General features: G+C 55.4%; 1 protein-coding gene across 2 annotated transcripts in view; it reads left to right on the forward strand.

The window, feature by feature from the left end:
- The window catches only part of CDH4 (cadherin 4), a 148,765-nt gene that overhangs the window by 113,951 nt on the left and 18,558 nt on the right, over positions 1 to 16,256 (forward strand). For both annotated transcript variants that reach the window (XM_021715770.1, XM_008064945.2), the window contains exon 7: positions 11,065 to 11,250. In XM_021715770.1, the coding sequence (XP_021571445.1) occupies positions 11,065 to 11,250 (186 nt within the window). The remainder of the gene's footprint in view (positions 1 to 11,064; positions 11,251 to 16,256) is intronic.

Here is a 16,256-nt window from a genome sequence, read left to right on the forward strand (position 1 = left end):
AACCCGCAACCCCACAGCTGCACCCTCGTGCCTGTCCCCCTGGCTCTGGATCTGACTGGTCCAGGTGGAGGCAGCAGCATGGACGCACAGCGCCATCTCTTGGGCAGATGGCAGGTCACCATGCAGAGGGAGAGATTGCCCTGCAGATGGCTTGGGGGGCTCTGGGCGTTCTCTGCAAACTCCAGGCAGTGAGCCCATGGGCAGCAGAGCCCCTGGGTGACCAGGAGCCCGGAAGGGTTTCACAAGGCCAAGCCCCAGCCTCAATGGTTTGGAAGCCCCCTTCACTTCTACATGCTCCCCTCCAGCCAGTGGGCAGAGGGGGCTCAGGGACAGGATCTCAGAAAGTGTGCACACAGGGCCAGGATCTCGTGCCCAGGAGAATCCTTGTGCCTGGCCCCCATGGCCTCTTCCAGCCTCGCCCACAACTGGCTGGGCAGACCCAGCTCTCTTTCTTCTCCAGCTCCCAGGGAGGCTCCCAGAGGGTTTGCACAACAGAGACTCGTCCTGTGCCACCTTCTGTGACCACGACAGGGTCACACAGCTGTGGCTGAGGATAGCTGGCCCCAAGCCCCACTGGGACATCCTGGGGCTAGCTCACCCCTTACCTCAGCACTCCCGCTGGGCACTCCCCAACCCAGAGTCGAACTTGCCTGAGGTCACCAATAGTAAGAAGCCAAGCAGGTACCAAATCCAGGCAGAAACCCACCCAGGCCTGGTGTCAGGTGTCACACCTGCTGACCCGGAGCAGCTCCACTGGCTCAGAACTACCCACTGCACCGGGGCCTCAGATGGCCCGGAGGAGGTGCTAGGCTTTAGGACACCCTCGCCCCACACCAGCCTGCTCTGTTCTGGTTGTGGGGTGTGGCAGCAGCATCCACTCTCCTGACTCCAAGGAACCCCAAGTCCTCCAGCAAGCAGCCTCAGGACCCTATGGTCACCACAGAAACCAGAGCAGAGGGAAGCCAGGCTGAGGCCAGCAGTGGGGATGAGGCAGCCCCCTCACCACCAACCATCACCTCACCATCAGGTGCTGAGGCAGTCTCATGGGAGGCAGGATTGCTAGGAGCCCCCAGGGGCTGGAATGAGATGCTCAGAGCCCCAATCTGCCTCCCAGTCCTGGTACAAGCCTCAGTCTCCCCCGCCAAAAATGGGATTTGTGCTGCCTTACTGATACCGAGGTGCTCTGGAGAAAGCTGTGCTGACTCAGGCGGGCAGGGGTGATGGACAAAGAGCCAGAGGGTCCAACACAGGTCCACCCTCTGCCCGCAAGCAGGCAATGTCCATCTATTATGTCCAAGAGTCAACTAAAGTCTAATTTACCAGGATCTCAAGGAGGCACTCCCCAACTCCAAGACCAGGACTCAGGAGAGAAACTGTCGGCCCTGCTGTGGAAGGGGAGGGGCTCTGTTCATCTGTGGTGAGGGTGAGACTCAGGTGGCGTCAAGCAGACTGCATGGGCTGCTCCGTGACTTCTACATCTCACCCTATAACAACCTCGTCGAGGTGTAGACCATTCCCAGCAGCCAGCAGTGCCTCGAGCCCATCCTCAGTACACGACCGCAGGAAGCATGGTCTGTTCCAGATGTCACATGAACGGGGCCATACAGGGTGAATGGCTGGCTAGCTTGTGACCAACGCCCCGCTCCACCTGACACATGGCGGTTCAACCTTGTCGCCGTGTGCATCCAGCGACTAGAGAAGAGCCCACACCTTTCCCGCAGTCAGCTTGGATGGACACTTTCATCAACAGACTTCCAGCACATCGCCCACTCACATCAGCATTTTCTCTTCCTTAAGGTGACTTTGCATGACACATGCAGACCTCACAGTCAGAGCTCCTAGTTGTCTTCCTGCTTCTGCTATGACAGTCCTGACTTCTCTCACTGCATTTGCCTTTTCAAATAAAGATTTATCATGCTAGGGGGAAAAAAGTCCAGGCGCAGCAGCTCACATCTGTAATCCCAGCACTTTAGGAGGCCGAGGTGGGAGAATTGCTTGAGCCCAGAAGTTTGAGACCAATCTGGGCAACATAGCAAGGCCTTGTCACTACAAAAAAAAATTTTTTTTTAAATTAGTCAGGTATGGTGGGGCAGCCTATAGTCCCTCCTACTTGGGCAGCTGAGGAGGAAAGATCGCCTGAGCACAGCAGGTCAAGGCTGCTGTAAGCCATGATCATTGGGGTCCTGCCACTGCATTCCAGCCCGAGCTCATTCCAGGCTACTCTCAGACACAGACTGAGGCAGTCAACCCTTTGTGGGCTCCCAGAGACAGGTCGCTGTCCCTCCTCAGTCCCAGAGGCCCTCGGGCCGGTCCCAGGGGAACTTGGACAGGTTGGACAGGTTCTAGGCCCTGGATCATGGAGTGCAGGACAGAGCGAGGGTGTCTTTTGAAGAATAAGACAACGTCTAAGTACTTCTCAGCGGTACCCATGGCACCTTCCGGCCTATGCAGGTCAAGAAGGCGCTGGGCAGATGAGTCAGGCAGGGAAGATGCACCATCCACACCCAGGGGGCTTTCCAGGTGAATGGGTCACAGGGTCATGGGGAGAGGGGTATTTGTAAATACACGGGGTCAGAATAGCCTTTGGTGTGTGGCCTGGCGACAGGTGACAGGCAGGGTCCCAAACACCATCCAGCCTTTACGGCAGGAGGAGGAAGCCAGCGGGGCCAACCCTGCCCCCGGCCCCACTGACTGCCCCTGCCCCTGCCCCGTCCCCACTGGGCTAGTTCCACTCAGCCTAATCAAGAGCAACCAGCAGAAGCTGGCAACGTGGGAGTTTTGTGACCCCATGCCTAGGCTTTACCATTAATTAAAAGTGACTCTCCTTCTGCCGGCCTGAGTGCACTGCACTACACACCAGGGCCGAGAGGCCCTCCATGTGGGCACAGGGCCTGCTGGCCCAGAGCTGGTGGCACTAGAGGACACAGCCTCAGACCCTGTCTCAAAGCCTCCTGCTGCTTCCTCTTTGGGTCCTGGCGCAAAGTCCTTGGAATGTGTCCCAGATAGCCAGTCTGGCCTCAGAGACCCAGCCTCAGAGACCCAGCAGCGTCGGTCTTCCTCCAACCCAGCCTCCACCCCGCACACGCCCACAGGGAGGGACTCCTGGAGTCCAGAACCCTGAGGACTGGCCCCGCTTGGTCCCGCTCAGCTGTGTGACCCAGGACTGATGGCTGGATCTCTCTGAGCGTCCTATCTGTTCCCTCTTTACATGTCAGTGGAATACATCTCAGGTTGCTGTTGGGAGAAACATGCAATCTATGTAAAAGTGTAAACCTTGAATGATAGAAGTCTGCCCTAAAAATACCAGGGGGGTATCTGGATCCCCACCCAGGGACATCGAGCCGGGGGACTGAGCAGACAAGGTTCCAGCTTTAACATACCTGGGATCCTGCCCAGCTCAGACTTTAGTAGGGAGAGGCTTGCAGCAAGGCTGCCAGCACCTTCTGAGTCTGTCCCCACACCTGTTAAATGAAGAGGAAGGCTGACATGATTCAGGACATAGCTGCTGCTGTGGAAGTTGAGAGAAGACATGTTCTGTTTTTACTGCATGTTTCACTGGATGATCTCTTGTCCATCCCAAGGCAAGCATGGATAAAATCAGGCTAAATGCTTTTTAAGTGGCGATAACATGGTGGCTCCCCCAGGATTCTCTGAAGGCAGGGCCAGAGGATGCCAGGTGTTTGGGATGTGCCTGGCCGGTGGCACCCAGCCTACAGTCACTAGGATCCCAGTTGCCGTTTGCGTGCAGGTCACTCACTCAGAAGGGTCAAAAATGGTCCTGCTAGAGGCAGAGAGGGGCCAACTGAATTTAGAAGCCCTGGGGTCAGGGTCCCCAAGTTTGGGGGTTTCTCCTTGAAGCAACTGCCCCAGGAAGCCCAGAGACAATGCACGCAGTGAGTGACCTTGGGAGTGACCTTCCTGGCCAGCAGAGACAGCCTCAGCTTCGAGGGTCAGATAGACCCTGGGCTATCCTTGATACCTTCCCACGGACTGGCTGGGCTGGCCTAGTGCAGCCCCTCAAGCCCAAAGTGAGCTCACTCTCCCCAAGTCCGTGAATGGCCTTTCAGTGACACGCGCGAGCCTGGGAGAAAGGTGAGATATGATTCAGCATGGATTCCTGAGAATCCAAATCCGGCATCTTAAAACTGGAATGGTTTTGGTGCCCCTAATTATGCCCAGTGCACAATGCGCGCCTTGCCATAAATAATTCACTGGAGCTAGCTTTGCCAAGCACAGAGGTGGCGGCCATCAGGGCCAAGAGCCCCCACGCCCTCCAGCATGCCCTCCCTGTCCTCCCACCAAGCCAGTGTCCACCTTCCAGGATGGCTACAGCAAGGGCACTCTTGGAAGCCTGAGTCTTGGCCCACCCCAGAGCAGGGACGCATGGGCCCAGGCCCCAGGGGCACAGGGCATTTGCAGTCTGGGAGGGGGTTCCAGGCCAGGGACACACAGGAACTTGAAGTCCCTCGGGCTGGGGTCAGGACTGTGTGTCCCCAGCTTGCACTGATAGCCCTCTGTCCACTCTCCTCGGGCTCCCTGGACCCCACCCGGCCAAGCTGCCCTGGAGAGGTGGGGTGTAGAAGTCAGGGTTACCAGGACCAGACATCCAGCTTCAAACCTGGCTCCACCACAGCCACTGACCCAGGGCAAATTCTGGAGCCTTCTGTGCCTCAGTTTCCTCCTCTGTTCTTACCTGATGTGGAGGGTAAGGACTGGACACATTCCCAGATATCAGGCCCTGGCAGCCAACCTGGTCACAGAGACCCCAACTGGTAACCCAGCAACAACACAACCTCTGTGCCTTGTGTCATTGATGAAGGGAGTGACAGCAACTTCACACTGGCTGACAAGCTGCTGACACTGTGGGCCGTCCATGGCAGGAAGACGAGTCAACTGCTGAGTCCTCTCTAGAAAGGGAGGAGCCAGCAACGGCTGTGGACCAAAAAGCTGGGGAAAGGGGCTTCACGCGTTTTTTTAGCGAAACGGCTAGATCTTTTTCAAGTTGGTGTGATGGTGATCACCTTCTCTTGAACTGGTTACTCTCACAACAGCTGGCGGGACATGAGGATTGGAGGCTCAGACAGGGCAGGCCTGCCCCCACCCCAGCCCCCAAGGCTACCAAGGTCTCCACATCTGTAAAAGGGGGAGGAAGAAGAGGAAGAAACACAGCCTTTACGTTCCTTCTGGCCATCAGAGACACAGCTCCCACAGTTCTGATTTCTGAACTCAGAATCTAACAGAAAGCATGATTGTTTGGAGAAAACTCAGTTTCAAAAATTAAAAAGCAGGCGTGGTGACTCACATCTGTAATCTCAGCACTTTGGGAGGCTGAGGCAGGAGGATCTCTTATGCCCTGAGCTCTGGGGCTGCACTGAGCTATGATCACACCACTGTACTCCAGCCTATGCCATGGAGCAAGACCATGTCTCTAAAACAGCTGATGGAGCAGCTGTGCTGTACAATGGCCAGCAGAAATAAGGTTTGAACAGAGGAACCACCACCATACGTCCCTAGACAGGGGCACAGGCAGTGCCCTGGCTGGTGGTCACTCCCAGGGCCACAGCTATACTAGTGGACATGAGTGACCCCTAAGCTTCCAGCTAGACAAAAGGACCAAGCAAGGCAGCTCCTCCCTCTGGGTTACATGCCCTCATCCTCACGGGGCTCAGGCCTGGAGGAGCAGCTGGTAGGACCAAGACAAAGCCAGGCAGCATTGGGACACAGCTTTCAGGTGGAGGTGAGGCTCGCCGTTGCATGGCCCACTGGTACAGGATGTTGAGTCCCCATCCCCAGCCCAGCCCCAAGAAGACAAGACAGGAGGGAAGGAGGGAAACGGAGTCTGGACTCAGGCACCAGGATGGAGTTCCCGTGTGGGCTCCTGCCTGCGGGCTGGAGCCTTCGGGAAGTTACAGCAGTGATGTGCTCAACTTTTGGAGTCCAGACACCACTAAAGGCCGTAGGCATGGTGGCTGCATTTGCCAAAGGCCACCTCAGAGCAGGGCAGCCACATGGGGGATCAGCATGGGAGAGGCAGGAGACACAAAGCCACCGTGCACAGTGGCATCAAGACACAGAGGGCTCTGTCCAGGAAACTCAATCCCACCCTGCCCCCTGGCCATGGAGACCCCCAGCTGCAGAAATGCCAGAGATGTCAGCTGTGTAGGACTGCTCCGGGCCTGCGGCCACCACCAGCAGGCCCCCTCCTGTGCCCATCCCAGGTGCAGGCAAGTAGTCCATTCAGAAGTGAGTGTGTGACTCCCACATTCCTGGGATTTGCACCCAGAAACCGATCATTGAATCTCAGGTGGACAGACCTTCTCCGTAATGGGCGGGACGGCACCTGCTTCCCACGGTGGGTGCCATGCAGTCTCTGTGGCAACTCTGCACCTGCCATTGCTGTCACAGATGGTACGGAAGCAAGTAGGTGTGGCCACGTCCCAATACAACTTCATTCACAAAAACAAACCAAGGACAGATTTGAACCACAGGCATCATCTGCCAACCCCCAATTTAATCTGTGGGACAGTGGCCCAGAGGTGTCCTCTCGGGAAGGTTTGTGGCAGGAAGACTCTAGCATCATAGACATCCGAGCGTGACATTGGCTCTTCATCCCTATGTCAGGGAGACGGTCAGAAATCTCACACACGCTATTAGCGTCAGACAGAAAGGAAAGGCTCAGAACTGCACGCCACGCCCAGGCCCGTCCACATATCTGTCTGTATATTCATACCTTTATTGGCTCGTCTCAACAAGCATCCCTGAGCTCCCCACACACAGGCATCCCTGGGCACCCCACACACGGCTCAGGACAGCGATGGTGAAACCAGAAAGTCATGGTCCTGCCTTTCAGAGCTTAGTTTACATATTTTATTTCTGTGGATTTTGGTCTTTCTCCCATGAGCAATCCTTATTCATTTAGGATGTATGATTCCCTATTCCTGACGAAGTCATGAAGGTAACCTCTTGAGATAGCGCAGTGTGGGGCCGGGAGTTGGCCCCTGCCCACCAGCCACCCCAGGTGCAGCCAACACAGCCTCTGACCCCCATCACCCACATTCATGTTGACCTTGGGCAGGTCACTGCCTAGAGCCTCAGTTTTCTCACCTGCAAAACAGGAACAACAATCTACCCCAGATATGGAGGGTAGAGTGACATGATATGGAGGGGCCTGGCTTGAAGCAAGCCCCAAAATGCTGCTGCCCCGTCTCCCCTGGGCTCTCGCTGTCCTGAGCCCGGGGAGACCCCTTCCGGGACAGGGTGGTCTCCTGGCAAGGGCCTCAGGCTCCTCCCCACTCCTGCCTGATGCCCAGTGTTTGCATTTTCTCTCCGGAAAATGCAGCTCCTCTCTGTATCTGAAGACATCTGAGTGGCCACACCCAGCCTCCCCCAAGCTGGCGTCCTGCGGTCTGACCCGGTGGCAACGGCAGCCCATCTGGGAGTGCAGGCAGCAGAGCCACAGCTCCGCCCATGGTGAGCCATGGGAGCTGTCAGCAGGGCCTCCGACTGGCATGGGACATTTGGGACACAAAGATTAACACCAGGGCCACTCCTTGTGCAGAGCAGGCCTCGGGGAACCCTTGAGCTGTCTCTCTCGTTTGTGGGGGCTGTGGTGCTCAGAACACGGGAAGGGACCCCATGGCAGACTGTGGGGCGCTGACAAGGCATGGGGAGGGACCCGGAAGGGCCCCGCTTTTGCTTCTCTCCTACACCTGCTGTGTGGCCATGGACAGGTCCCTTCCCCTTGCTGGGCCTGGGCCTCACCATCACCTAAGACTCCATGTTCTCAGACACCCCTCGGGTATATGTGGGCACAAGCCCAAGGCCATCATGTACTGCTGTGTGACGTGGATGGGTCACTCACCCTCTCTGCTTCCCACTTCGGCTGTGGAATGGAAGCCTGGGATCCATGGTAACACGGGACTCCCAGGTGTGGAGACACACAGAAAGGGCCTGGCCACGGCAAATGCTGGTCTCCTCCTCCCGAGGTTGAGACCCCAAGGCCTTGGTGCAGGTGCCTTGGAGGCCCACGAGTCTCACTGGGCATCGTGTGGACCTGGCCGGCTACTCTCCATGCTGACCACCTGCTGGGTAGGGGGAGGATGGCTGGCAGGCTCCCCACCACCACCACTGAACACTGCTTTGCACCCCTGCTCTCGCCCAATGGCTCCTCTGTGCTCGCGCAACCTTCCCCTGGGAGCCGCATCTGCCCGGAGCTGAGAAAGTGCTGGAAGGCCCTGGCAGGAAGGCAGATCCTCCCGCCTCTCAGGGTGGGCACATTTGAATCCCAGATTGCGGTCTAAGCAAGAAACTCCATTCCATGTGCTTAAAGTTCATCCTCTCCCAAACACCGGTCTCTGCATCCACTGGGGCCTAGGAGGCTTTCTCTGTGTCTGAAAATCTGAAAAATTAAATTAAAAAGTCATCATGGCTGGGGAAGGTTAATACAAAAATCCTCAACCAGATTTGCCAGCTAAGGCCCTTCCTAGTGAACCTTTATTAAACCTGCATGAATTAAGATAGACTCCGTGTAGACTTCACCCAGGAGTCTGAGAGGGTTGAATGCAGAGCACACACCCCCCCCCCCGCAATGGGAGACTGCTGGGGTGGGAGCAGGGTGGGCGGGAGGCACCAGGCAGGCCCTCACAGAGACCACCAGAACCCGCCGGCCTATGAGTGGGGAGGGAGGCCACCAGAGGGAATGAGCAACCCATGAAATCCAAGGGGCTGCTCCCAGGAATGCCCTTGGGTCTCCACCACCTGGCACAGACTGTGGCCCCACAGATGCTGGACACACAGTGCCCCACCTTCTACCCCTGCCAATGCCCAACTCAAGGCACGTGCGTCTCGCCAGAATCAGTCCCTCTCTGCCTCTCTCTGAGTCACAGCAGGTCCTGGTCACCTGACCTGGTTGCAACTGTGGAGGAGGCTGGGAAAGCATATTTCTGGAAAATGAGGAAGGGAAATCAGAAGGTGCTGGGGACCCAGGAAGCCTAACTGATGTCAACTACACTGACCTTGGCAACTTGAACAAGAAGAGAATGCCTCATCTCACAAGAGCTGGAAAACCAAAATAGCTAACTTCAGGCATGGCTGGATCCAGGCTCCAACAGTGTCACGACAACCCTCCCCTCGGCCGTGACTCCTCTGGTCTGGCTTTGCTCTCAGGCTGCATGTGGCTGCCCCTACCACATCCCAGTTCTTCAGACTCAGTGCTTACACTGTCTGGGCCACAGGCAGGAGCACTGGAACAGTCCTGATTGGCTGGCGTGGGTCACATGCCCATTTCTGGACCAGTTCTGGAGGTGGGGCCATGGGAGTCTGTGGCGGGCCAGACAGTACTGGTCAGACTGTCTTGACGACTCCTCTCCGTCATTGCAACAGGAAGGTGGCACAGACAGGGAGTGGATGGTGGGCATGGCTGTGGCCAGAAGAACCTCATTTACACTTAGGCTGCGGCAAACTTGGCCTTGTGGTTTGCCAACCCTGCACTAGACCAAGCTGACCGGTGTCCATCATCCCACCAGCCCTAAGGGAATGTGGGGTGATCTTGTCCAGGACCAAAGGTGGGTGGTCCTGGCTGCCCCTCCCTCAGAATCCCCAAGGCTCAGGAGCTCAGAGGGCCCCTAGGGAGGGACAGCAGGTGGGTCCTCCCAGCTTCTGGTGAGGAAGAGGAAGGACCCCGAAGTCTAGGCAAGCTGCTTTAGGGGCTTGATGGTGTCCCCAGTAGAGGGTGTGGCCCTGGCCTGGCACGCAAAGGCACCAAGTTGTGTGCTCCGGGAGGCCTGGCCGGAGTGTTGTCTCCATGTTTGGGGTGCTCCAGAGGGTACCGGGGTCCCACACAGCACGTCCAGTGAACTTAGATCCAGGGTGGGGAGCTTGTTGGTCAGAGTCCCCCGCTGGCCACAGCACATGGCCACCTGCCGCCTTGCTCCTGCTAATGGGGGAGGGGTGACTTCCTGTCCCCTGGCCTGCAAAGTTCCCCCACCCAGGCACACCCACCACCACCTCCACCCGGAGGCCATCCCAGGACCCTGCACCCTCCTCTCCTGCAGACCACCAGAAGGAGCCATCACATCAGCACCCGCAGCTCTGTCCCAGCCCAGGGACCCCAAGCCGGTGACACCCCCTCCCACCCAGCCCCTGGCTCTCCTGGAACTTGTCCTCTCCGAATGTCCCCCTGATGTGGTCTTCTGACTGAGGCCAGGTGCCCAGGACCCCACCTGGCCGCAGCCTTGGCAGGGTCCGTTCCCTCTCCCACCCACAACTACAGGACCCAGGCAGACCAGGGAACTCCTAGTCACAGACTCGGGGGCTTAAACCAGCAGGACTCTGTCCCCTACAGTTCTGGAGGTCTGAAATCCAGCCTGATCTGTACCCGCTGAAGGTTGTAGGGGAGAATTCTCCCTGCCTCCCCCGCTCCACTGGCTGCTCCGGCGTCCTGGGCAGTGGTCACATCAGTTCCATCTCCTCACGTGGCCTTCATGTGACTTCTTCCCCAAGTGTGGCTATTCTCTTCACTTGTCTTTGGCGTCTTCCTGACTCTCCCTCGTAAGGATGTGTGAGCGGCATTCAGGGCCCATCAGACGATCCAGAATATTCCCCATCTCAGAATCCTTAACCACGTCTTCTTCCATGTAAGGAGACATTTATACTCTAGAGATTGAGCCATGGCCAGGTCTTTGGCCCACCCCTCAGCCAGTACAGATGGAAACTTTGGGACCTGGCTGGAGCCTGGGGCGGAAGCTAGGAATGAAAATAAGTGTCTGTTATTGAAACTGACCCATCGGTGGTGCTCTGCTGTGGATGCCCAGCCAAGGCAGGTGGCTTCTACTGCAGTGGACCCGCAAGGCTGTTGCCAGGTGCCCATGCCAGCACGCCCGAGCAGCCTGTCTTCTCTGCTTCCTGATCTGGATGCAGGTCACATGGTGTGTTTGGTTTGTGCAAATTCACTGAGTTGTATAGGTGATATACACCCCTTTCTGTGCATACCTTATACTTGACCTTTCTATGCATATCTTACACTTGATATGGGCTTGTAACAATCTCCTTTCTTACACATTGCAGTTTGCAGGGGAGGTCCCTGAAAACCGGGTGGAGACCGTGGTTGCAAACCTCACCGTGATGGACCGAGATCAGCCCCACTCACCAAACTGGAATGCCGTGTACCGCATCATCAGCGGGGACCCCTCTGGGCACTTCAGTGTCCGCACAGATCCTGTCACCAACGAGGGCATGGTCACTGTGGTGAAGGTGGGTGCTCTTCTCACACCCACCAGACACCCTGAATTCTACTACCTGAGGCACCCTGGAACCAGTCACATAGAAATGATACTTGGTGTAAAGTTTATACTTGTCCCCATCCCCAATAGCCAAAGGCAGAAGCAGAAAACCCACCTGCCATAGGCAGAGATAACCTTCACAAGACCTGTCATGATACCTCCTGAGGCTTGGCAGCACCCCCAAAAAGTCTATATTTTCTTCCTTAGTCTAGCAATGGGTGAATTTTGCTAACAATGTTAAACCATCTTTGCATTCCTGAGATAAATCCAACTGAGTCATGAAGTAATATTTTGTAATACATTGCAAGATTGTTTTGCTAATATCTGAAGTTTTTCATGAACTTTTATGAGTGATTTAGGCCTGTTCCTTTCCTTTTGTGTAGTGTCTTTACGTGGGTTTTGATATCAAAGTTACAGACTAATCTCAAGAGATGTATTGGGGAGAGTTCCTTCTTTCTCTGTCCCTGAGACAGATTATACAACATTGTAGCTACCTGTCTCTGGAATGTGTGGTCAGACTTTGCTGTTAAGCCATTGGGTAGGTAAGGGTTTTGTCTTTGTTTTTGCTGTGCTTCTTTTTGTTTCAGCCAGTACAAGTTGCCCACAGCCTGGGCAACTTGGTGAGACCTTGTCTCTCCAATAAATCAAAAAATAAGCCAGGTATGGTAGCACATGCCTGTAGTTCCAGCTACTTGAAAGGCTGAGGCAGAAGGATTGCCTGAGCCTGGTAGGTTGAGGTAGCAGTCACCAGAAGTATGCCACTGAACTCCAGTCTGGGCAATAGAGTAAGACTCCAACTCAAAAAAAAAAAAAACCCTATTCCCCTGGAAAGCATATTGAGAGTGATACAGTAAAATATCCCTGTTGTTTACAATTCAGTATGAAACAGTTTAGCACCTACTGTCCCAAAGCAACTTTCAATAGGGCTAAGAAGAAAAGAACAGGAGAGCATCAGGTTTTTTTAGACGAAAGAGGCATAACAGAAAAGTGAGCTTAAAGCTAGATGGGATGTGTTGAGGTGCAAGAAAAACCAAGTTTAAATTTGGATTGTATCATTTAGAAACTGCACTCAGCTGCCGGCAGCAGAGACTTACCCACAGAAGTATAAAACTTGAGAGCTGTATTCTCTTGAGTAAGAGGAATCCTGAGTTGAACCATTAAGGTCAATATGACAACTCCACAATTAACAGAAACCCTGCTCTGCTGAGCAAGGCTTGATCCTCTAGGGTGTCTCCTGGTCCTAAACGGCTGCTGGAGCACCAGCCATCACAAGAATGTAACAGGCAGTGGGAAAGAAGAAAGGAGGAAGAATGGCTTATCCTTTCTTTATGAAGAGGCCTTATAATTGGGCAAAGTTTAGTGACATTGTCACTCTCAGCCAGGGGAGATACTAGATAACATTGTTTGTTGGCTGAGCACATTTCCCAAACTTCTGCTACTAAGGAAGGAAGGAGCAGGATGTTAAGAGATCGCCAGCACCCTTGCCACAGGAGAGGACAGTGGGCTTTCTCCAGGACTCTGTTACTTCCCTCAACCTCCCAGAATCATCTTTTTCCTTTTCTCATTGCCCCAGTGTTCCCTGCAAGCTGCTGACAGCCGGTTCTGCTGGAAAACTTTGATACGTTCCTCCATTACTTTTACTTTCTTTGTGAAAATTTTCAAACATACAAACAAGCAGAGATAATAACTGCCGTGCATACGACTAGGTGAGGCTGATTGTTGGGCTGTGGAAGAGTCAACCGAGACAGGTATGAATGTAAAGATTTGTTTAGGGGAGGTACGCTGTGAGGACCACTGTGAGCACAGCAGCAAAGCGAGGCCGTTTGCTGTCTGCAAACAGGGACTGGAGGGAGTTTTTATGAGGCTGAGTCAGGGCCTCGTGCAGCATGGAGGACTTGTCTGCATGACATGGAGAGGTTTGCTTAGGGAAGGTATTGGTATGATGAGCTCCCTGGGACAGCTGGCAGACTGTGGCGTTCTGTTCTTTTTCTAAAGCTAGGGTTCATTAACAGCAGTGGTTAACTGCTTTTCCATTTCCTACAGGCTAAAGATTAGTTGACAACAATGACATACAGCTGGTCAGTGAGTGTCTTACGACTCTCGCTGTGGTCAGTAAGTCTTCTCCATTACACGTATGACACCTCACCCTGAGCTTTTCTTCCTCGTATGATGTCCCCAGTTGCCACTGGCCTGACTGGGCCTCTGTTTCTCCACAGTGTCATGCACCGCCATATGCCATCACCAGGGTTTTGCCATTACCAGCATCTTGCTGCATTTGCTACAACTTTTCTTTTTTGGCTGAAGTGTTTGAACATAAGTTAGCACGCCGTGACATTCCAGCCCCAATGCTTCATGAGCTTTCCTCTTCGAGTAAGGCTGTTTGTTCACCTGAAATACAGTTGCAGGAGGACAAGATGAGTGCTTCATTCTTCCCATCTAATTGTGTGTTTTGGGGGGACACAACAGTGCCCCAATGACGGGAGTCAGCTCTGCATGCCCGTGGCCCAGGAATCATGGACTTCCTGAGTGAGGACCATGACTGTGAGTGAAGATATAGCAGACCTTCTCCTCTCCATGAACACACTTGCCTTGAGTGAACACTCTGGCCCTGGTTCCTAGCAAGCCACAAATGTGAACTGCCAGTGCTTTGCTGGGCAGCGTTGCTTGTGGGAAGATGACACCCGTAAGGATCAATGAGTCCTGTGCATACAGGAGTCACAGGGCTGTCCCAGTGGTCAGCGAACCTCGGTTCACGTTGGCTACTGATTCCCGGGGAGTCCCCACCCACCCCATAGCCTGGACTCTATGGCCTCCAGGAGGCTGGCAGTGGGGGCCACTCCACACCCAGAACAGCCTCTGCCCCTCCTGGCCCTGCTCCTGGGACCATCACTTCTGCGGCCAGAGCACAGCCCTGCCCAGTTCCAGGATGTGACCATCCTAGGCCATCCTAGGTGGAAATGAAAAGAGACAGAGACCACTGGGAAGGAGGGAGCTCTGGCCCCATGTGCCTGACCCCAGGAGACCCCGCAGAAAGAGCTTCCTGCCCGCCCACAGGTGATGGGGTGGCCACCTCAGCCGTTCTTCATCCAGGCATCTGTGCAGGAATCTCAGCCACGGTGTCACAGCCTGACTGGGTTCCTGTGCCCACTGCCCAGAAAAGTCAGAAATGACATGGCTGTTACTGTGGAGAAAGGGTGGCACAGCGGCTGAGCGGGAAGGGCAGGTGCTAGTACTCAAATCCCCTCCCAAGAACTCAGAGGAGAGGATCTTGAAGGGGTTGGGCAGACTGGGGCTCACTGACTGGCTGATGATGGCAGGGGGGTGCCAATACCAGCTTCCTATCAAAGAGCTGATTTCTGGGAGGGGCGTCACAGGATGGTGGAGTCAGCTTCCCAGCCTGTGTTCTGGGCCTGGGTCCATCAGAGTCTGAAAGATACCTGACATGCCATTCTTAGGTCTGCAATAGGTGCTGTTCATAAAGCAGATCCTGTGACCCTCAGCTGCTGCCCTGGGCCATGAGCCATCATGGGAGCCTTGGGCCTGTGGCTTAGGGAGAAGACCAGATACGCTGACCAGCCTCAAGGCAGCATTCCCCCACCAGGGGTCAGGACTTGAAGATATCCGCCGTCCTCCCACAGAGTGGGACTCGGGACCAACAGGTCTGTTGCTTCCTAACCAGGCTGCGGCTTTCAGGGCCAGGGACTCTTCCACAGCTTTTACCCATGGCCCAATACTCATTTTCCATGGGCAGCCTCACCAGGAGGCAGAGCAGCCGAGCCGGCCTCTCCTTCTCCAGCCCCCAGCCTCCAGCCTTCTCCAGCCTTGACCTCTCAGTCTCCCACCCACAGGCTCCGACTCATACCTGGTTCTTTTCCGTGTCAACCGAGGCCTCAGCTTCTGAAGCTCAAACGCCAAGAACTAGCCTCTTCCCCCTCCTTTTGGCAGGGACACAGCGGGCCTGGGGTGGCCAGCGAGCCGTGACCAGTGCTGCAGAGGGTGGCAGGCAAAGGACTACCGGGAAGGGCAGGTCTGTGACAGGTGGCAGTGCTCACGGTCACGTAATGCCTCAGTGACCCAGAGTGAGACAGGACAGAAGCCCTGGCCCCAGTCTCCCATCCATCAGGAGTGGAGCAAGTGCTGGGGTCCCCCACCCGCCTGGCCTCACCTCCCAGCACAGGGTCACCGTCGTGGGGGTGAGGCGGCCAGGCAAGTATATCCAGCCGCCCTAATTGAAACTGTTGGAGCAAATTACCTATTGATTTCTCCATTACAGATGGGGTTTATTTTACCTTCCTGTAGACTTTTACTGGCCGTAATAGTCTTTCTGGAAGGCCTCCGCTCTCAGGCTGGTGACACGATTTTTTAACGCACAACATGCTGCCCAATTTCATGTCCCCAGGGATAGGCACCAGTAAATATGGGGGAAGAGTCACCCCCCTGTGTCACTTGCACAGAGACAGCACCACCACGCAGCTATGGAATGGGTATCTCGGCAGCGTGGCCCCTCCTGCCGACTCCTGCAGGGCCTGGGAGGGACCCAGACACAGTGCAGGGCTGAGTGCTGGATGCTCAGAGTCCAGAGACAGAGGAAGCTAGGTGGGACCTGGGGGAGGCTCACAGTTGCTGACTGGAAACCCTGGGAAACCTTTGGGGGAGGATGCAGGATAGTGTGGCTTTCAGCCAGCACAGGCCATGGAGGATCCTGTCTGGGTGATACCTGCCGGAGCAAGGTCCCTTCCAGAAGCACACAAAGCGCCTAGTATCCCTCTGTCCCCCAGGCGTCCATGGGGTATGGCTGCCCCACACAGGCCCTGTGCGGGGTGCTGAGCCAGCAAGGGGTGCAGAGCACAGCCCCTGCCCTAGGGACTCATAGTTGGGGTAGGGGGCACACGCTACCAGCAGTGACAGGTAAGACTACAGCTGTAGCCGGGCTCGGTGGCTCAGGCTGTAATCCCGCATCTTGGGAGGCTGAGGGGA

Source organism: Carlito syrichta, unplaced genomic scaffold, assembly GCF_000164805.1.
Source record: "Carlito syrichta isolate Samal-C Ts95f unplaced genomic scaffold, Tarsius_syrichta-2.0.1 Scaffold102037, whole genome shotgun sequence".
Taxonomy (NCBI): Eukaryota; Metazoa; Chordata; class Mammalia; order Primates; family Tarsiidae; genus Carlito; species Carlito syrichta.